The following is a 23169-nucleotide window of genomic DNA, read 5'->3' as shown; positions in this document are numbered from 1 at the left end:
TTGACAACAGCATGGGGAGGATTAGCACATTTCACAGCATTATGTCATGGACACCGGATGTGGAAAAGTGTTCCCCAAATAGTAAGTGTGCACTTAAACATACATTGACATGCACCCATAGTGACCACTGTACTTTTTCCTCCGTGAGCACATATTACTTGTGTAATAAATTAAAACTTTTCCATCTGAAAAGGCAACAAGCATGATGAACTGCAGACAAAAACATAGATAAATTATAGAAAAAAGGGCCTTTGAGCTGTGGCCCCAGGACGAGCAGGAAGCAGTCAGGAAGGGGTGTAGGCGCCTGCGTGGTGGAGGAAGGCGGCCTGAGCCCCACAGCCATTTGGCTGGAAGGGAAGACCCAAGTAGGAACCATGAGGAACAAAGCTGAGAAGATGGGCCAGGCCGGGAGCTCATCCAGGACCAGGTGCAGGGGGCAGGGCCTTCGCAGGGGTGCACAGCGCCCTGGACAGAACCTCCCAGCTGCGCGGGGCCAGGACACGTGAAATCGAAAACCCTGACAACACCAAACATCAGTGAGGACAGAGCGGCTGGATGCGAAATGTGCAGCCACACATTTTCCATGTGACCTAGTTTCCTTCTCCTAAGTGACTGCCTTACGCACAGAAACAAACGTGCGAGGAAAGGCTCATACAGCATGACGGCGCTGAGCAAATAGCTGCCAGCAACCCAGATGGCGCCGCAACTACAGCTGCACACAGAATCCACTGTCTAAAACCCTGCTTCAGGGCTCCTGTCTTCAGGGGCTGTGGACGCAAAGGCTGTAGGTTCAGCTCATTTTTCTGGGGGAAATGGAACTTTTTGAGTCTCGAAGGGCGTGACTGTCACCTTTATGTGTCAGACCTATCCGCCCCACCATGTCACACAAGTCAATTCCTGGAAACAAACCTCCTTCATATACATGGCATGCTTTCCACCAGCGCAGCCTCTCTGGAGAACCCTGGCCGAGACAGGGGCCTAGAAATGCAGCAGCAAAGAGAGGAGCATGTGACGTGATGTGGTCAGGAGCGTGGGGGTGCGGGGAGCGGTGAGGGCAAGAACCCCATTGGGCCACAGCGGCAGAGTCCACAGCGGGGCCCAGGTGTGAGCAGGCGAGGCAGGAACAGGGTGCTAGGTGTGGCCTCGTCTCAGGGTGTCGCGGCTTCTTATCTGACGGCAGCAGGGTTCCCACGAAGCAGCGATACTCAGGCCTGCTCCAGAATGCCCGACAGTGAACTGGCCCCACAGGCACAGGGCGCGGGGCAGAAAGCAAAGCCGGCCTGGTCCCTCAGAGCCCCCGCCTGTCCTGGCCTGGGCCTCTGTCCCTTCCTCATGCCCATCCCGGCCTTACTTACCACCCGACCCTCCACACTGAGAACCAGCTCGTTCCTTCAGTCACTCCAGACTGACTCCACGACAGGCTGTGGACCACTCCCCTGGCTTCCAAACAAACCTGGAACTTCCTGTGACCATGAGCCTTTGCCAAGTGCACTTCAGGAAGTCACCTAGGCACCACTGAATCAAAGGTCATTCCAGGGCGAAGCTCATGGGGCTCCTCAATCTCTTGAAATACTAACAAATAACCGAAGTGAACAGCTCATTTAGTACAACACTGCTTACTATTATCCTTAAAACTCCTGAATCAGGAGCAAAAGGGGGCTGCTGCTGAAAACCCATCTGTCCGTCAGTGTACAAGGGCAGCGGCCACATGGCGTTGTCCCGCTCCCTCCAGCCAGCACAGCAGAGACAAATGGCTCCATTTGTTAAAAAACGAATTCTCCAGAAGGAGCAGGAGAAACGTGGTGGCCCTCGCCTGTGAGGGAGTGGGGTCGGGGAGACGGCACCGTGTGCCTTCTCTCACCTAACACACAGCCACAAGGTAGAAGGGATGGGGCCGAGTCCACTGCTCAGCACATGACCAGAAAAGGCCTGGCGAGGAGGACACGGGAAGCCGGGCACACACCCAGTGGCTCCCATACTGGAGCTTTCGGGAGCAGCGTGGCACAGGCGAAGGGAGGAGTCAGGTGGGAGGGAAGGGTGCGCTGAAGAATGAGAAGCCTAGACTGAGTGGAAGGGCTGCAGCCGTCAGACCAGCCCAGGAGGGACACCGAGTACTGCAAACGGCCCAGGGGCTCACACCAAAGCGGTTTAGGAGAATCAAGAAACTATTACTTTCCAATCCCTCCAATTCAACTCCTTGGCGCACAATTAGACTCAGTAGGATTTAAGCACATATTGGTTCCTAAGAAAAGAAAAGGAGACAGCCAGTGTGTGGTCATAAGCAAGCTTACTTGGGAGTATTCAAACAATAGAGGAATTAAAAATAAACAGCAGAATGAAAGACTTCCATCATTTCCAAGGGAGCCAAGTTTGTGGATTTTTTTTTCACTATTATTTCTGCTTTATCACTTTATAATAGAAAATGTCATACCTCAAATTTCTGAAAATTTTAAATATCCAATTAGTTACACTGAATTTTTCACTCACGCAATCTGTGAATGTCAAAAATTTGTACTCACAAAATTTTGTAACCTGATAACTAAAAGTGTGCATCAGTGGGCTCCCTATCCTTGGATAAGAGGGAAAGGAGGACGACGGTATGGCTAAAACGTAGGGCGCCACCAATGACATTCCAGAACAGAGAAACCAGGAGACCAGGCGTGGGCCTGAGGCCCAGAGCCTGGTCCTGAAGGGAGTGGGTGGCGCTGAGAGGAGCTCAGCCAGGCCTGGACGCATGCAGGCAGAGGGTGCGGGTGGCCAACACGCATGTGCGTGAGGCTCCGCAGAGCAGGAGAGCCTCCAAAGGCGTCTGAAGGTTAAGTCCTAATGCAACAGAGTGGATGGGGTCCGAGCACGTCAGCCACGGCATGCTGGAACGGCTCAGTCACACGGAGGCCTGGCTCCACGGGGGAGGGTGTGGGTGGAAAAGGGGATGGCCGGGCTCCCGTCCAGCGCTCGCCAGCAAGGCATGGATGTGAAGGGGCTGGGACACGGCAGAAAGACCAAATGGGGCCCAGCGCTAGTTTCAGATTCCCCCAAGGTTACAGGAGGCACCCAGAGATCACTTATTAGGGCCTAACTGTTAGAGTAAAAAGCTAATTTTATGTACGACAATCATGAGAAAACCCAGAAATAAGGCCTCTAGGTCCCCCGCCTGGCTGCCACAGATAAAGAAGACACGAAGCCTGGAGACATGCATAGCGACTTCATCCAGCCCTGCAAGTAAAACCTCCTTCACATGAAGCAGGCTCTCCCACAGGTCTCTGAGCAATATCGCAACAAGCTGCAGGAAAACAGGCTTGCACAAACTTGGTATCAAAGCCCCACACCAACGCAGCTTTACAATCAGCCAAGCGTCACACATCAGCATTTTAAAGGTACATATCTTTGGATCCAGCAATTTCACGTCTACAATTTTATCTCAGGAAGTAACCAGCATGCTCAAATACATGTTCTCAGAGGTTTACCACATGTCACTTTTAGGAGGGAAACGGTGGGACCCTCTAGGAAGAAGTGGCTTTAATCAGTCCTCCCCAAACTCCAATGATGCAGACAAACATTGATCACCAAAGAACCGTTAAACACACACTCACACACACTCACACTCACACACACACTCACACTCACAGTCATACTCTCATACACTAACACATTCTCACACACGCACTCACACACACTCATACACACACTCACACATACTCACACACCCACTCTCACACCCACACACTCATACACACTCACACATGCACACACTCTCACACACATTCACACTCACACACTCACTCTGTCACACACACACACTCACACACACACTGTCACACACGCACTCACACAGAGCTTACTGAAGAGGAGACTCGCTCGCCCCTGAGATGCGTTCCACACCGTGAGACCTTAGGTTGGAGTCTGCTTCCATCCGTTTCAGGGTGGCCGGCCACAGAGCCCACGCCTGGAGAGCATATACCTGCTCCCAGCCGTGAGGTGGAAGAAATACAAGTGACCTGTGTTTTCTTCTTGATACTTTTCTACATTTCCTGAATTTCTGAAAATAGTATGCGACTTACAAACCAAACTAAACTCAGCCACTGGTGTGTATGTGCAGTGGTGTGTCCGACTCAGTTCTGAGTGTTACTCCACCGTAGTCCATGTGAGGGGGCTCCCAGGCAAGAGAGATCGCAAAGTGGGGTTTCCACAGTTGACAAGGGGTTTTCATATCAGAGCAATTCATAAATACACCAAACTTAACAGATATGTCAACAAACTCGTATTTCCAAAGTAGGCGCCCTTACCTTTTCCAGGACTAAGGTTCTGGTCTATGAAGACCTTTAGTTCCCCATTGGCTTCAATTAGACCAGCCTGCAGAGAGCAACAACAGTCATAATAAATACGACAGCTGACAGAGCGACAAAGCTGAAGTTGTCAACACACCGTCCTTGTCAGAGAGTGGTATAAAATAACACATTGAGAAGACAAACCAGTCACCATTATGCAAACAACTGCAAAAGGCATGGAGGGGAACGCCTCGGTGCTCCGTGCAGGCAGCCATGTGGGGCTGCCTCAGCCCATGAATTATTTGGCTGCGATAATCAGCATCAAAAAGATCATTTGAACATTTCAGGCTTTAAAGCTAAGTCCTTGAGATAGTAATGAAATACTGCTATTATTTATTAAATCAGCACATTTATTTTTTTAAGTTTATTTATTTATTATTTTTTTAAGGAGGGCGAAGCTCACAGTGGCTCATGTGGGGATCGAACCGGCAACCTTGGTGTTATTAGCACCACGCTCTACCCAACTGAGCTAACCGGCCACCCCAGCACATGTATTTTAAATGGTATTGTCTGGGGTTGGCAGAGGCTTACGGCAGGTGGACGTGAAAATTCATTTGACTTCCTTGAAAACAAACTGGTGATTCGGCCTGAGAACAGAGCAAGGACCTTCGGGTTGATCTGAGCCCCAGAACGACGACAAAAAAAAAAGTGTTTCTTTTCATTAACTGGGAAGTCACTGGATGTATTTTTGAAGCAAACCGTTAACAGCTGCATGGAACTTTGGTTCAAATTTCTTGACTGCAAACTGTCAAAGACAAATGGTCATGACCAAAATAATTTATCTAAGTTTCCTGATCTTCGATAAACAACATTTTACAAGTCCTTCCTATAAGGAGCAAGAACCTTGGGAATAAGTGAGCTATCGTGGCATCTGGTCAGCCACGTGGAAGAGTGCTACAGCAAAACAGAATCATTTCTGACAACTGAGCCATTAAAAATCTTATAGTGAAAAACATAAGTAGGACAGAGTCTCAAGGTCAACTAGTTTCTACGTATGACTAAACCACACCAGTTCCCAGAGTGGCTCATCCTACTTTTCAATGCCCGGAGATATTGCACAACAAACTTTCCCCAATCAAACCTGAATCCAAGCACCTAAGCCAAGCTCCCCGTCCCAATACATTCCTTCTAATTCTGCTCGCTATGAAGAGGAAAATCATTTGTGCGCTTGAAGACCAACCCAGACCAGACACACTCCACCTGCTCCAGGCTACGTGTGGGAACAGCAACCTGACATTTCCGTCTCCACCCTGCCCAGAGGTGCCCAGCTCCCCCTTGGGACCACCCGGTCGTGCACAGTAGCTGGTGTGGGGAAACCACGGTGACACGAACAACACTAGACAAAGCCTCTCAACTCGGCCCTTTAAGAATACTACACTAGAACCACTTGTGACGATGTGCATGTCAGGGAAGAAGCTAGTTTGTCTCAAACCCACACCAACTAATTCAGGTATATACATAGGTCATCTGGGGTTGATGTCATCACCCATACCCACCCCCCAACCCCAGAATCACAGCTTCAGCCTTCTCATGAGGGTGCTTTTCTAAAACACCACCCCCTTTGTGGAGCATGAGCCCCACAAGACAATTGAAAAATCAAATAAAGACCTCACTGGTTGACAATGGTGAAGTACGGCAAGAACCAACTAACTATAGTAGGAAATTATTATTGTTGTCTTTCCTGAAAGAAATCTCACTATTATGGATTTGATTTGTGTGTGGTCAACTATAAAGCACCCCACTAAGTTGTGAGACCTGGCCTGTCATCTGCAGAGAGAACCGCCCACTCCCCACACCTGCACTGCTCTAGCCCCAGGATGCCCGCCTGCTGGCTCTCCCGCAGCGTACCCCTGGGCGTACCCCTGGGCGAGTCAGAAGTCTCAGCCTCTGTCACCACTACCTGCAGTACCAACCCACCTCCCTAACAGCCCTTACAAGAATTCCAGCATGACATGCAAACCTGTAAAGATTCACACACACGTGACCAATCGTCCTAGTCTGCCCAGGACTAAGGGGGTTGGTTCTGAGGGCTGCTGGGACACCAGACTGCCGTGCTGAAGGCAAGAGGGTCCCAGGCCAGATGCAAAGCGGTCATTGCGAGTGGTTATGGGTAACACCTCCAAGGATCTGTCTGCTGAAGATATAAATAAGATCTGGTATAAACAGGATCTCAAGGGGTGCAAACCAGGCTGCCAAGCACGGCCTCCAGTCCCCAGCATCCTGCTGCAAAGCAGTCTTGGCCTCTGTGTCCCTGCTCTCCGGCACAAGTGGATGGCACTCTGACCATGCGCAAGTTCTCCTCTCAGAACCTGAGGGCTCCAGGGGCCGTGAAGCACACAGGGGTTGAACGAGGAGCCCACCCTGTTTCGTCTCCACTCATTCTTCAGACAGCAGCACAGTCCAACGCCATGCACCACACGGCACCATTGGGAACACAATTACCAGCACGGGGATATACTAACGTGGATCCCATGACGGCCTCCTTGGGATTTTCCAACATGAAGTCATTTTGACAGGTTTACAGTTAGTACAAAACTTCAATCACACAACCAGAAATACTGACTTGGAAAAAATTATTATGGTTACACCACTGGGTTTCTTCCTCCCATCTTATAGCCCAGAAGCATCAAAACACAGGCTGTTTATTATTTTTCAAATGACATTACTGAAATTGCAATTAATTTCAAGATACGTGCAATAGACTTATTTTCCAACAAAATCTTTATACTTAAAATGCAAACCTAGATTCCTGTAGGAAAACATCAAACTGCTCAATATTTAACATATAAACCAATAGCAAAGTCACTCATATACCAAAAGTAACCAGGAAGTAAAGTGGGCCTCCCGCCTGAGGAACTCCACACCCTTCCCCGATCCCCTTCCGAGTGTGGCCTAACCTGGTGACCAAATATGCAGGTCAGCTCTCAGGACACCAAGACTTCTGTCTTGCTGGCTTGTCTCCCTGTCTCTTTCCCTGGTTCATTCACTCACTCGCATGTTGTGAACTGCCCCGTGGGCCCAGGTGGCCAGGAACTGAGGGTGACTTTCAGTCAACAGCCCTCAAGGGACCAAATCCCATCAACAGGTAAGTGAGCCCAGATGCACTCCTGCGCCCCAGGACCTTGGGTACCACCACACCTTTCTCTGTTGGGCTGGGGGCCAACGCAGCTGAAGCCAGACTCCTGCTGACCCACAGAAGTTGTAGTTCCAGGTTGCTAAGTTTTGGGTAACCTGTTACAGCACTGACACAGGAGTCTGGTCAAGACGCTGGTGACCATGCAGCTCACTCTCCCACATTCTGTTCATGCACCGGCCTGTTTCCTGCATTAGCCACTTGCCATAGGTTTCTGTCCTTGCCATGGAAAGAACACTACTGTAATATTACAAAGTGATGAGATACGGAGCATTATGCAAAATAATGTGAGTTAGAGCTAAGGTTCATCACATAAAAAGTAGATTCCAAGTGGATAAAAGAATAAAGTGGAAAAAATAAATCTAGGACTGCTGTACCTGGCAACAGCCAAATAGGAGCTTCAGAGCAAGCCTCATGCTAAAAACAATACAAAATGAATTAATACATATATTTAAATCTCTGTAACAAGATCAGAGCACTCTGGAGACAGGGAAGGGAGGTGCAGGGAACTGAAAATCAGCGCCTCTGAGCCAGCAACACTGCCTGAAAAATGCCCTCCTGACAGCCAAGCCGTTAAGCGTATTGAATCACAGTTCAGCTTTACCATAAAGGCAAGTTACCGGAAACAACTTCAATGCCCATCAGCAGGAACAAATAAATGCGGGCACATCAAATGAAATATCATCCTAGATCCTACTATCAGCAAACAAAGCTTACACATTTTCAGACAACTGGGGAAACCCAAACACTAGTTAACCGGCAATACTAATGACTTACTGTTCATTGTTTTGGGTATTTGTAAGGCGTTCTTGTCCTTGAGAGAGAGATATTAGAATACTTAATGAAATGACATCATGTTTTTAATCGGCTTCACCATCACCAGCTGGGGGAGAGGCATGAACGAAGCCTGGCCACGAACTGCGAGTCCTCAGGATGCGACCAGGACGCAGAGCGTCACCATCGCATTCCCTACTCCTGTGTACCTTTGAAACGTTCCATAACAGGTTTTCTAAATTATCTATTTTTATATTTACCAATATGAGAAAGCTAGGACAAACTGGAGTGAAACAGCAGGGGAAAGAATGTGTGAGTTCATTTATGTCAAGTCGTATCCTGTAAGTGTATGTTTAAACACACAGCTAGGGAGTTGGTCCCCCAAATAATCCACAAAATGTAACAGAGTCACCTGGACTAGGATTTCAGATGACTGTTTACTTCTGATGCCATGTGAATTTTTAAATAAACCCTACACAACAGGTCTTCACATAATGTCATTTCATTAATGTTGTTTTGTTATAACATTGGTAAGATGCTGTAGGAACTTAACCCTTATTTATATCAATGAGCCCGTGGCAAAACTGGTTTCATTATGTCATTTCACTTAAAATTGCAGGACTTATCGACAACGACGACTTACTGTACTTTTGTAACTGAGTGAAGCATAAGACTATTGTCGTTTTCTAAACAAAGGATACAGAGTCCCAAGGATAACAAGATCTAGGGACGAGGGAGAGATGAGCATGGAGGCTGAAACCCGACGATCTGAGGTCAGGACCCCACGTGACATCCATGGAAAAGATACCAAGATGGGAACAAGAGCCAATGGGGCAGAAGCCCGTGGCCAGAAAGCAGAAAGAGCAGGACGCAAGGTCAGAGAGCTGGCCCTGCGGCACAGGCAGGGCAGAATGGCTGGGGAGCAAAACAGTCTGGATTAGAAGTGACCAGGTGAATGACAATCCTTCCCCCACAATAAATCCATATCCTCAGGGGGAAATCTCAACTCCATCGGGGAAGGGAAATGGAAGAGGTAGGAGTTAAGGAGTTAAATCAACAAACCCCAGCAGGCTGAGAGGAAAGGGGGGCCGAGGTGTGGCAGGTTGGGGGGAGGGGCGGCAGGGGCCAGAGGGGGAATGTGTTTGTGGTGCCAGGACAGGGATGAGACTGCCAGGATCTCTGAAATTCAAGTGAGAGCCTGAGTTCTCTGCCAGGAAGCCATGACATCAGCAAGTAACACACAAGTGACAGTTGTTCTTCTCCATGATAAGCAAAACCGGGACTCAGATAGACAGCCCAGGTTAACTTCTGTCTTCCTTAGTTGGATGTGGAGACGGCCCGCTGCTTGCGGCTCTGGAAGGCTGAGGTTCTCTGGTTCCTCTGCAGCAGCGCCTCTTTGGCCTGTCTGAGCCGTCAGAGCCCACCTCCTCAAGGAGTCAAGTATAAATTGGCATTTCCACCTGACTCCTCCTGCCCACCAAGCTGCACCTGCATGTCAGTCAAATGCTGAACCATTTCAGCTATCACCCTCCACCCCACCCCAAAATGCACAGCGCAGGAACTGCCTCCTGCTCATGCCGAAATGTGAGCTTCTGTGCTTCTCATTGGATTCAGTACCTTACTCCCTAGCTAGTCCTTCCTAGAAGGCAGCAGCCGGAGCCGCAGCATCTGCTCTTCTAATCCATAATCCGACTGCGTCCCTCAATCACTCTCTTGCTGCCAGAAAAAAATACCAAATTTATTCTAGAACAGGCACAAATGCAGAACTACCTGGAAGAAAACATAACGTGGTTCCAAAACAATTTTTAAATATCTGTTGATGTCCCTCTTTCTGGCGTTTTTGTGGCCGACTTGCACTGGGTTAGCTCTGCAGGGCACGTACTGCGTCCTCACCTGCTGCAGGCAGGTCCTGATGGGGCCTCTTCATGGCCAGCTAGACCGTGATTTAGCAGGCAGTTGCTCCCCAATGGAACATTAGTTCTTGTTCCTTATAAAGGCTGAACCGATGAGACAGCTGCACTGAGTGCTTCTTTAATCAAAGCCCGTGCTGTCTCAGTGCCCTAGCTGCAGCCCCTGAAGGGCAAGTCCCAGGTGTCAGAGGCTCTGTCCCCCAATCCCATTCCAGCAGGCCTGCCCTAGAGCGAGTGCCTGCTGCCCACCCCCATGGGATTTCTCTACATTCTAGCTATTAGGGCAAGCGGGAGGTGGGGGAGAGACCTGTCTACAGAAAGACCGGAGGCAGGGAGCAGGGCCACATCAGATCACACAGGCCGAGTGGTCAATGGTAGCAGCGTCCCTTGGTGGCCTGTGGACCCCCCTCACCCCGTCCCGCTTCTGGCTTGTGGCCCCCTGCATCCCATCTCTCGCTGCCTGCGACTACCCCATACCTCCTCTGGTGACCTGTGGCTCCCTGCACCCCGTTTCTGGAGGCTTGCCTACTTACTCCTGAGCTCAGACCCTAACAAGGAACTGGTCCCCTTGATGGCACTAGGAGTGGGGTCTAACCCCAGAGCTCTGATTAGACCAACCACGCATGGCCAAGAAGTGTATTTCAGAGCCCCAGGACTGTGACCAACTCCAAATTTCTTCAAAGCCTCACGTTTGATTCTTTAGAACTCACCCAAGTGTCGCCAGGGTCAGGCTGAGTGTGTGATGCGTGTGGTCCTTTAATCTGTGCTTCCCTGAGAGGAAGGTACGCTTGTTACCTCATTTTATAGATGAGACGCCAAGCCCCAGAGAAGATTCTGCCTGAGGTCATACCGCCAAGAAGTGGCAGAGCTGGGACTCAGAAGCAGGCGGTGCAGGTCCCCTTGGAATCATTGCCTTTGTCCTGATGTACAAAGTTTCCAGGAGAACCCAGTGGTCCTGTGGCTTCGCAAGTGCTCAGGCACACCCCACCACTCCAAGGTGGGGGGAGTGCGGCCTGTGGCCTCTCCTGAGAGTAACACAACTGGAGGTGGAGACAGTTTCTGCTCCTCTAGTAATTTTATTAGCTCATTTGAAAAAAAAAATACACTAATTTAACTTCTCTACTGGAAAAGTTATTGCAGGATACTTTTTTTCCCTTTCACAAAGAACCTAGCTCTCTTTAACAAAACCAAGTCATCCCAGGCTGGGAGCCTGAAAGGACGAGCACTCCCCCTACTCGGGGCAGGCTTCTGAAGCCCGCCAGGCCCAGGGTCTAAGTTGGCGTGGGGTCCAGGTAGGCAACAGATGGCAGGGGGTGGGCAGCTCTTATTGCACAATGCGCGGTGGTGGGGACGGGGGCACAAGGCCCCCACATCGGCCCTTCCCCCTTCCCAGGAGGAGGAGTGCTCAAAAATACAGATTAGGCAGGGTTTCCAGGACCCCAGTCCATATACTACCAATAAAGGGCACTCAAATAAAGGGCTGTGAGGTGGGGAGGACAGGGCCCCCGTCACTGCACGAAGAGCTCAGGGCCTACAGTCATCAAGGAAACCCACCTCCACATCCTTGCCACCCCCAGAGTAAGATTTGGTTGTACAGCTCCCACAGGAGCCACTTTTCCAGTTTGTCACGGAAAGAAGGGGTTACATCCAGGAGGAAGACATCCCGTGGTGGTCTCCACCTCCAGGCTGGCAGTGCCCTGCAACATCGACATCTACAAACACAATGGCAACGCTCTCTGGAGTTACAAAACCCTGAGATTGTCTAACTTTGTGACTTCCCTCCTACTCAAGCTGTGCATGCGCGTGCGTGCGTGCTGGGGGAGGGGAACATCAGCAGGGCTTCATCAAATGAGGATGAAACACCCCAGGCAACGACAGCCATCTTAATTCACAGGCGACTTATTTGTACAATATTAAGGCACACACTTATCTTCCATGCGGCACATCATGGCAAACAAGGTACCTAAATTAAAAAATGACAAATTTTCAAAAGAAATGCTAAAGTAATAATAACCTCCAAGAATAAGTAACTTCTTTATCTGGATTAATCTGAAAGTACACCAGATCAAAGATAAGTGTGGCTTTATAAACGATCCCCAATCTCAGCCATGAGAAAAAGTCAGAGGTTGAACTCTCTCGTAAGTATCTCCCTCTTCATCCTTCTTCCCTGCAAAACAGGATTTAGGTTTTATCAATATAGGGAAAAAAAAATACAGAGAGCGTAAGATACTTTCACTCAAACCCTGATTTTTCTGAAAAGCAAATGAAACAACAGAAAAATAAGACCCATCCTAGCTACTTTAAGTCATTAATACTTTTACAGAGAGGAAGCAAGACGTTGTGCAATAGCTAAAAAGACCTTATGCTGTGCTGTAATCATTTACCCAAGAAGCTACAAGAACACAGACGACTATTGTGAACTTGGGCCTCAAGGAGCCTTGATGATCACACTGAATAAAGATGAATATATACTATCAGTCAAATGAAGGAAAAACATTTAAACTACCTAAAAACTATCAAGGTATGAATTCAAGGTGTGTTCTCCGAAGGTTTACAGTGAAAGTGATTTGCTATTTACAACTCTTACTGTATGACAGAAGCAAACTAATGTTACTATCTTGCTGTGAAATGATGAACAAAGGCTTAAAACCCTGAATTTATAAAGAGCAGATGCAAATCAACAGGAAATAAACACCTAAATGAAAAAATAAGCACAGGATATGTTCATCAATTCACAATGAAACAATATTTTAAGAGGAAAACATTTAACTTCTAAATCAAAATATGCAAAAAACAAAACATCATTTAAAATTTTACCTATCAAAGAGCAGATTTTGTGGGTTTTTACATTATCATTATGGAACTCATTATCATTATGGAAGGTTGCAAAGGGAATGTTAAGATGGGCTCTCTCCTACAATCTGACGGAAACAAGTATAAACTGGTACAATCGTTTTGGAAAGCAATCTGATAATGTCTCCAAGACATCGTGCATATTTGTGCCACACATTCGCACGTCCTCGCATACGCACATACTCCCAGGCACACCCACGCATATCCAGGCACAACTACACACATACAGGCACGTCCACGCACACTCATGCAGAATTACACTTCCCAGAATTTATCCTGGGTCTCATCATGGATCTGTGTAAATGTGAGATTTAACTGGAAACCACTGGAATCCCCAACACTGGGGACTGGGGACTTAAGGCACATCCAGAATGAATACGGAATTTGTCAAACTAATTGATATTCTCCATTCTCCTATAAGATGCTGATGGCTTTCAGGACTCTCTCAAATAATCTGCGTATCTGTTATCCAGAAACTTCAGCAACATGCTGTCTAATACTCAGCTGTGCTCATCTCTAAAAATCGATTTATGCCAGTTGTATTTATTAAAAGCCTGGAAGAAACCGCAAACAATCTAGAAGGTTGCATCAGTGCCTTTAAATGTCTTTTATGTTCTCCATCTATTCTACAGAAATCAAAACTGGGTATCATGGGTTATACAAGAGACTCAAATAAGTGGACCTACTCAACAAGAAAGGGCTCACTCTACAGCCAAAAGAATTGGGGAGTGAATATACATTTGTTTGAATTTAAAATGATGTGTTTAAGTATGCATCCTTTTTTATTTCCCAGTTTAACTCACTTTTTCAATAACTGACCATCTACAATTTCCCAACATGTCAAATAAAACAATGTGGTTAAAAAAATGACTTGGGGAAATACTGACAATATATTAAAGAGAAAAAGAAGATTAAAAATGGACATACATTTACATCTTTGTAAAACATGTCTTTATTTCATATGACTAAGGAAAAATCCAACAGAAATATACTACCAAATCCCAACAATTCCTCTCAGATAACCAGCTGATGAGTTTTTTTTTTTGTTTGTTTGTTTTTACTTTCCTGGAACTCTCTATCTTTTGCAAAATTAACATTACTTTTGTAAACAGGAGAAATATTACCCAAACTTTTTCAGTACTTCAAACTTACTTCTTGTGGAAATTCTGCTAAATGGATAATCCAATGATTGTGACAGAAATGGTTGTTGGTGTGACAGGACTGTGATTCAACAGCCTATACAAACTCACAGCTTATGCTGAGAATAGGCTGCAGCCACACAGAAAAACCTGGAAATGACAAATCCCTCTGCAGGATGAACCATGAGAGAGACCAGTGCACCTGTCCTGTCCGGGGTAGGCGCAGGGCAGGGCTGAGCTGGGGGGCGGGGGGCGCTGGAAACATCAGGACCGACTGACAGGCATAATTACCTTCGGACTCATTGCCTAGGAAACATGTTCACTGTCTCCCCCTTGGGCCCTCAGTGACATGATGTGACTTAAGAGAAGCCCTGGGTGCACAGGTCAAGCATGTGTGTTAAAAGGTGCTGCATTTTAGAACCTGAATCCCAACAATTCCTTTAGAATCCCAACAATTCCTCTCAGATAACCAGCTGATGAGTTTTTTCTTTTTTTTTACTTTCCTGGAACTCTCTAACTTTTGCAAAATTAACATTACTTTTGTAAACAGGAGAAATATTACCCAATAATTCATATGACTAAGGAAAAATCCAGCAGAAATATACTACCAAATCCCAACTGGTTTCATTCCATCAAACCAGAATTCCCTTTAAAACTGGATCATGTAAAAACACAGTTGTGATACACAGCGTCCTAAGTTCAAACAGCCTGTACCAGGAAGAGGTAAATACAACATTTCATTCTGGAGTTTCCAAATCATCGGTAGCACATCTAAATAGCACCCATGAACTATGCATCCACTGAAAAGCCACAGTCAGCCTCTGAATACATACAAGTCCTTACGCAGAGTTGGGTCTGCAAGAGTTGCAGCCAGTCAGCAAATATTTACTGACGGCCGACACCTTTCCAGGCCCAATGCCCTGTAGACACAGCACCTGTATTATTTATGGCCAATCCCCTAATCATGACAATCATTTGAGTCAGAAGGTGCCTAAGGGTGAACCTCTCCTCTGGGTTCAGCCAATGCCGACATTCAGATGACATGCATCCCAGAAGTCTCACCCTCTTGCCATCAACATAGACCCACAGGCTTGTGACAGGTGTGGGCCGTGTGCCAACTCTGATCCATCCTTGCTTGCTCTTCCCAAGAAATCCAGTCCCTCCTAAAACAGTATGAAACTGCAGGCAAGAGAAGCCAGGTATCAATTACAAAGGAGAATTTTCCAATTGTTCTATGTTGAAAAATAATATAATTTATTAAATACCAAGAGAAGAGAGCTCTTTGAAAAGCTGATTATGTGAGGAAAACAGCCTCTAGAAGTTACTGCAAGTCAGGCCGTGCTTCGATACCACAGGCAAATTTCCTAATTGTTTCACAATGAACTCGGAAGATAATTTTTTTACAAACCAAAAGCACAGAGCTAAAAAAAGAGCTGATTATATGAGGGGAAAAGATATCCCTTTTATCTTTTGAATTTTATACCAGGTGTTTGTACAATACGTCTTTTAAAGCAAGATATTTTAGGTCAATATTTTTAATTAATCTGTAACTTTCTGCTTTCTAAAACCATCTCAGAGTTTCTCCAATTTCATTCCGTGTAGAAAAAAAATTAATTCTGAAACATGAAAAGCCTGTTGTAAAAACAAGCAGACCATCATAGGCCTCTCTGTTAAACCCGAGTGGGTTACATTCACTACCTTCTTAATCGCAAATGTGAAGTTGTTTTCTTTATCAGGACAGGCAAAAAAAAAGGCTGTACTAAATGACTGAATTAGCGTGTGTTCCCAGAACCCACTTCATCAAAGACTGGAGGAAACAGCACGTTATTGCTATACCAGGCTTATTTCTTCAGCCCTGAATTTCATCATCGAGGTCTAGGTCTGTAAAGTGATACTCAGGACATGTATTTTTAGATAAGCTCATTAGTCTCCTATTGGTATTAAACCAGGCCTCATTATAGCATCCCTCAAAAGCACAGAGAGGATGCATTTTCTTTGTTCTCCAGCCCTCAATAATATAATCTAGGGATTTTTCCGTAAACTCCCAGAACACAAGGAGACTCACAGAGCAGCTTTCAAACCCGAGGCCTATGGACTCTGAACAGGAACTTACACGGCCGCCCTTGCTGCCAGCTGTCCCAGCACTGCCCCCCGCCAGAAACCAGGTGGTGATTCGAGGCATCTACCTCCCCCAGGACGTCCTCTGGCCAAGTGCACGGGCCAAGTGGCCTCAGGTCTGTGTCAGGACTCAGCGGCTGCACCAGCTATAACCCCTCTGCTCTCACGCCTAAAGCGTGGAGAGGTGGGGCCTGGGGATACCCACCAGTCGGCTCACGCACGACTCGACATCTCCCCGCAAAAGCACCTCTGTAATTTTACAAATCAACTATCTACCTCCCTGTTCTTTACAAACTTCACGACATTGGACAAGGATGGGCACATGATCCTCCCAGTGGGGACGGAGGCAGTGCCATGCTCTTCCTCCTCCTTTCCGGGGCCATGAAGAACTCCAAGACTGGCTGCTGGAGACGGAGACTCCGCCTGTGACCTTGAGAAAGTACATGACGCTCTGTGGCCCACACTCCCTCACCCACTGCCCCTTCCAGCTCAGCTCTAAAAGAACTATGGCTGCTATACAGGTCCTTTACCTCGTAACTGCAATCTTCCAAATGCTAATAGCACCGAAAGGCTTGTAGGAGGCTAGAGACGGGGACAAGATGGTGGGAGGGGGCAGCGCAGACCAGGACAACGTCCACGCACACACACGGTGCGCACGCAGGCATGTCGGATGCCTTCCGCTTTCCACCTCACACAACTGCAATCCTTAACAGAATGAGTATGTATCTAACAATTATCATGTTTCTATTTCCTCTCAAGTTTACTTTTACCTCAGGAGCCTTCTTCAGTGCTAAAAAATGGGATCGCATTCTCCACCAAGACAAACCTTCCCCATCAGGACCTGTGGTGGGCACAAGTCAGATACCTAGTTCTTTAAGTCCATAAGCAATAAAGTACATTTTTCACCTGTCCCGGGCATGATAGAGGGAGCAGACCCACGGCTGGAGCAGAGGTCACGCAGTTGCAGCACAGTGACTGAAACGCCTGCTGCCTGCCCTCTGACCTGCCTCGATTCTCTCTACAGCAACTGTGGAAGGACATTCCAAACCGCACATCTGAGGATGGTCCCTGAGCTTTGGCTATGAGAACAAAGGGACAGGCTGAGCGTGGCCAGGCAGTCCCCACACAGACATGACGGTCACCAGGTCCCTGAGGGCAGCGATGAAGACCCCAGGGCAGTTTCATGACTGGATGGTAGTTCTCTTCCAGGCTGTACTGACAGCCCCTCCCCCCCCCGTGTGTCGGCAAATCCAAGGAAGGGGGGCCTCATGGGCTGTCTCAGGACTGAGCAAAGGACCGTTGTCACTGTGTAGGCCAGTCCCCACAACAAGGAAATTCTTGCCCAAAATACCAAGAGCAGACAGTAATTCACTTCCACTTCTGGAATAACCCCCAAAACTGTTATTAGTGGTCCCTTTGGGGAGTGACCGCACTCGGGGCCTTTGTAACTTCCACGCTGTGCTTCTGGGCCGCTGGTCCTTCCTTCTCTGCTACTTGCCCCTCCACACCGTGGATGAATAGTGAATGTGAACTTTCACCATTTGAATTGCTCACCTCGAGTGTACACCAACTTAACTCAAATAGATGAACGCTGCGGGGAAGAGCGAAGGCACTGATCACCTGTGCCCAGTCCTCGCTCTGCTTCCAGGCCAGGCTGCTGGCTTCACCCAGACAGGCAAGAGTGGGCATCCCGGGTCCATGAGCAGCCTGGGCTTCCACCCTCTCACCACAACTCCTCAGGCGCCATCTCCCTTCTCTGTGTGACCAGAGCAAAACCAGAGAAGCAGAAGGACAAACAGGGACTCACCCCGAGGGCACCTCAAGGCAGCCCACTCATTGCTGCCATTTTACATGCACACCCTAGCACACTTCCAGCCAGAGAGACACGCTTTTAAAATGAAGTGTTAACTATTAATCACCGAGGAATCAGGCTTATTTTCATAGATTGCTGGAAAATGGGAGGTGAGGGAGGTAGTTAATTTATTTGTGTCCTAGAAAGAGAAGACATAAGGTATTGGTGCCAGGGCACACACACGGGGTCCCCAGGCCCATGCTCTTCCCCGATCCCCACACACCCACCTTGCTCTCTTCCTCATCCTCTGATTTCAGGGAAACTGGCACTGCTTCCTAGAAAGGTCCCCAACCCCAAGCCGACAACAGCCATCTCCCATGGACTGCAAGCTTCATGAGAAGCTCACCATTAGGCACAGGTGCTCAACAAATAGCAAACAACAGATGAATGAGAAAAAGCAGCATGGGCTGTCATTATTTCAGGCCTTTCCCCCCTGATCCCACAGACCAAGAACTGAGGCAGGGGAAATGCATACAGGAGCCAGCAGGTCTGGCTCGGGTAGAATTCTCATCTGAGATGCATGTATAATAGGATGAGTGAAAAGTTCCAAGTCTTTCCAAAAGACTAGATAACACTGGGCCCCTCGGACCAAAGACACTGGGGAGCCTGCAACAGCTGTCTATGCCCAGACAAATGCCCACCTGTCAGGAGGACGGCCGTCGCTGCCCTCTAGCCAGCAATGCCTCTGCCGGCCTCTCCAGCCCAGCCCACCCGCCCTCTCCCTCAAGGGATGGCTCCTGACCTTTAAAACCCACCCACGCCCACAGCCCCTCACCCCCAGTCAACGGGCTCGCTCCTGTCCACCCATTTCCCAGGCTGAACCCTAAAACCTGCTGGTCTCCCTGAACCTCCACAGGAGGTAAGAAACTGCCATACCATTTTCCCTCATCCTCCTCACCAAAATCTGCCAGACTGACACTTCAGTGGTCCCCTAAGTTTGTCCTGCACTATGATCCCCAAAACCTAACTCCAGCCCCCTCTAGTTTCCCTGGGCCCCAATAGCCTCCCATGGAACCCCCAGAGCTCTGCAAAGATGGGGTCCCAACCCACTCCACCTTAACCTGAGGGCTCGGCCCCCACCTGTGCTGTAGGCCTTGATGTTACACCTAAGAAAAATTGTACCGCTATGGCTTCAATTAACGGCTGCTGCTTTCCCCTCCAACACTGGCTGCCAAAGTCATCTTTCCAAACTCACATGTCACTCCCCTACTTAAAAAAGATAAGGTACCTAGAGAAAAGGCCGAAGTAAAGTAAATCCCTTCACTGGCCACGATCTCCATTTCCAGCGTGACCCACCAGTCCCGGGGAAACGTGGTTCCAGCGGCTCCTGGCAACAGCCAGCTCTAGGGACAGGGAGGCCACTTACCTCACCGTAGGCCGTTTCTCGGCCTAGACTACCCACTATCACCAAAGCACCCACGACCCAACCTCATAGCTCCAGGGGAACCACCCTGCCATTCAGCCAGCAGGCGGCCCGCAGCTGCCCCCGCACTTTGCAGGGGCTGCTTCTCCAGAAGTGAATGTCGGAAAAGGTTGTTTACCAAGCCCTTCTTCCTGCAACCAGATGGCAGTGGCCTCTACTATCTGTCTTTACATCCCCGAGGCCAGCAGGGAATCAAAGCGAGTCTCTCAAACACGGAGTCACTCCCTCTCCTCTAGTTGGTTAATAAAAAAGGGCAAATAAATTTGATTCCCTGAAACACACAACCCCAGAACTGCACTCTAACAGAAGCATGGGGTACAGCAGCGCCCTCTTCAAGATCCCTAATTATTCTGCTGTGAGCACATACTACCCGTCTTGCCCCTTTGGTGTATATGTGCCAGAGAACAGGATGTGGCCATCAACAAATGCAATTAGACGTGATAAAATCAACCTAATATTATATACGGATTATAACTTTAACTTAAAACACACCACACAGGGTGCAACTGTGTGTTCATACACTCTCTACCAAATGAAACCCAGCATGGAAAGACAGGAGCAAACGTGAGTGCGTGCCTGACAGTCGGGAGAGTGTAGGAGGCTCTCACTCAGCCTTTTTAGAGAATACTAAAACCACTGAACTGATGGAAAGGCGGAAAGCCTCTATTCTTTGGTTACAGACACATTTTTACTACCTCTAGTTGTTTCAGGCAGATGCAGTTTATCTGAGCCACATTTCCAGCTCTGTGCAATTAGTAAGTAAATAAATAAACAGCCTCTTCTCACTAAGGCTTACAGAACAACGCATTCTGAGAAACACTGAAGGACAGAACTGGGGTTTCCATGACTTTAAGTGATATGACAAAGTGTGGTAAGAACTACATAACCAATAAAATAGTCTACATTTTTAGATCCAAAAGCTTAGTTCTTGGAACAAGTTAAAAAAATTATTCACTATACTTTAGTGTTTCATGACAAACACAAAACAAGCTAAAGTAGGGTTCGTTTCATTAACCACCAAGATTTTTTCTGAGAAAAAAGTGGCCAAAACAAGCACTCAGCACTTTATCCATCAAAGTTGAATTAACTTCCTACACTCTCCACAAACCAGGTGCTCAGGGTCACACCACCAGTCACCCTGGGCCCAGCCCTCCATCTCACCCAACTCAGTGTGTTCTTCAACAAAGATATTAAAAATTGTAAGTTAATACCCTCTGAAAAGAAGAAAAAGTCAGTGATACCGTATAGCCTCATGCAGTGTTTGTCACCCAGTGTTTTAAGACTGAAAACCCAGCTGCTGAAGCAAATCACACACATTTCCATAAAAGCTATTATTAATAAATTTCTTTCATCTTTATCCTATTTCATGTGCTTTAAAAGTCTGAAAATACACAGTACTGTAGTTTGTGTCGTCCTTCTGAAATAAAATGGGAAAACTACAAAGAGTGTAGTGCTAGGCAAACATCTGTCTGTAAAACCAAGCAAACATACTTACATCTTTTGCCATGTTACCAGATCCGTGAAATCGATGCTATAAATGTTCACCCTCCAGAGAAGAAAAATGATTTTTCTGGTAAAGAGGGAAGGAAAAATAAATAAGTAAGAATAAAACCAGAAGTTAATATCAACATTTCCCCCAGTACCACCAGCAATCTGACTGCCCCTCCAGGCAGCAGGCACCTTCCATTCCAAACCCACACTGCATCCTCAAAGCGCAGCTGGCAAACCCCCACCCCCCAACCTGGGATTTTAAGTCATCTCAGCAAAGGGAAATGCATCCAACAATAGGATGCCCAGTCTGGCTCCCTGACGACCCCTGTCCTCCCCGATGCCCACACAAAGACCCGGCACCCGGTCGGGCCTGGCACCCAGCCTGCGCCCGCGCAACCTGGGCGCAACTAAGGACACCCGGCTACCCCCCGCCAGGCGCAGCACCGTTGTCCCTGCGCAAATGCGCACCCCAAGGAGTGCCTCGGTCCCGGCTGGGTCGCTCCCCTCGCCCACCCGGCCGGCCGGTAACTCTGACAGGTGGGCTTCCGGGGTCCGGCCTCCGGCCTGTCACTAGGCCGCGACCGCCTCGTCGCGAGCGCCTCCCGCGCGCCGGAACCGGCAGTCGGGCGGGCCAAGTCCGGGTCAGCGCCGCCTCCGCGCACCGCGGACCCCTAGACCCCCTGCGCACCGGCGGACCCCGACCCCCACCGGGTGCAGACGCCGGTGCTGCTGCTCCGCCTGAAGGCCACCTGCAGGCCCCAAGGGGGACCCGGGACCCCCGACCCCACGGCCGAGTCACCTGGGAGCCCCCGACGGCGGCGCCCAGGACCAGGGGCAGGAGGCCGGGGAGCCGGGAGGGGCGCGCACACGCGGCAGGGAAGGAGGACGGGGGACCAGTGGGCGCCCCGCGTGCCCGCGCCCCTCCCGGGACCCTAGCCCTCGCCAGCCCCCTGCCTGCCGCACCTGGCTGGCGGTGGGCGCACGGACACGCGGGGGTGGGCACGAGGGCGCGGGCGCGGGCTCGGACGCGCGGGCTCGGACACGCGGACACAGAGACGTGGGCAGTCCCGGCGCGCGCTCCGGCCCAGGGTCCTGCCCTGCGAGGCGCCGGGCGCGGGGCTCACCCTGCCGAGCGGGCGTCGGGCGGCGTGACGTGCGCGGCGCGGTGACGTGGGGGGCGGCCCGGCTCCCGCAGCGCGCCTGCGCGCGTTTTCGCGCCTTCGGCTCCCTCTTCCTCCTCCTCCTCCCGCCCGGGCTGCCCGCGCTAGACTCCGAGGGGGATGGGCTGTGCGTGTGCGCGCCGAGCAGGGATTGGCGCCAGTGCGCGGCGGTGCGCGCGCGGGGAAGAAAAGCCGGTGGGATGTGCACATGTGCGCACACGGGGACAGAGGCTGGAATGTGTGTGAACACTCGTGCGCACATGTGAGACGGGTCAGGGGTTGTGCACACGGAGGAGAGGAGCCTCGTGTGTGCACCTGTGAATATGCGCACACAGATGAGTGGGAGGCTGACTGAGAGTGTGCGCAGGTGTATATGCACACAGGAAAGGGAACTGGGTGTATATGCACATGTGCACGCAAAGAAGAGAGGTGGCCAGGTGTGTGCACAAAGGCAGAAGTGAACAGATTTTGTGGGCACAGGTATTATGTGCATACACAGCGGAGAGGGGGCTGCTCTGTGCACCTGCAGATGTGCACACATGAGGGATGAAGGGGGCTGTGTGGACACGTGGAGGAAAGTTCAGGTGTGTGCACACACGAGTGTATGTGTACTCGAGGAGAAAGACAGGCTGTGCACGTGGGTGTGTTTGGGTGAGTGCATGTGTATGTATGTGCGCAAGGACGGCAGGCTGCCCATGAGTGTGCAGGTGCGTGGAAGGTACGATGTGTGCGTATGCAGTGCAGAGCCCTGTCCACCTGCCTCTGCTGGACTTGGAGCCTCCACATCAACGCCTGGCTTGTGCCCAGATGATGGTCCTTCATGTAGTAGGGAGGTAAACCGGGCAGCAAGGTTGTTCCTTATCACTGCGTGGGCCTGGTGGACCCTTAGCCCAGGTGACTAGTGCCCCCTGGAGCCCACAGCCCCCAGAGGATTAAGCCCCAGAGGCTAGGCCTGGGAGTCAAGTCCAAAGTTCAGGGCTGCACCAGG

General features: G+C 49.3%; 1 protein-coding gene across 4 annotated transcripts in view; it reads right to left on the bottom strand.

Annotated features, from left to right (window-relative positions):
* TFDP1 (transcription factor Dp-1) overlaps positions 1–22171 on the bottom strand; it is a 40321-nt gene extending 18150 nt beyond the window's left edge. The window contains exons 1-3 of one of the 4 annotated variants that reach the window (XM_033104347.1): positions 21985–22171; positions 21026–21100; positions 4287–4353 (exon numbers count right to left, since the gene is read on the bottom strand). In XM_033104347.1, coding sequence (XP_032960238.1) covers positions 4287–4353; positions 21026–21037 — 79 coding nt within the window. In that variant the 5' untranslated portion in view covers positions 21038–21100; positions 21985–22171. The other 3 variants (XM_033104351.1, XM_033104348.1, XM_033104349.1) reach the window with 3 other exon arrangements.
* Positions 22172–23169: the final 998 nt, after the last annotated feature.

The sequence above is a fragment of the Rhinolophus ferrumequinum genome, chromosome 4 (genome assembly GCF_004115265.2).
Source record: "Rhinolophus ferrumequinum isolate MPI-CBG mRhiFer1 chromosome 4, mRhiFer1_v1.p, whole genome shotgun sequence".
Taxonomy (NCBI): Eukaryota; Metazoa; Chordata; class Mammalia; order Chiroptera; family Rhinolophidae; genus Rhinolophus; species Rhinolophus ferrumequinum.
The sequence above is the reverse complement of the archived record's forward strand: the minus strand, read 5'-3'. Positions and strand labels throughout refer to the sequence as shown.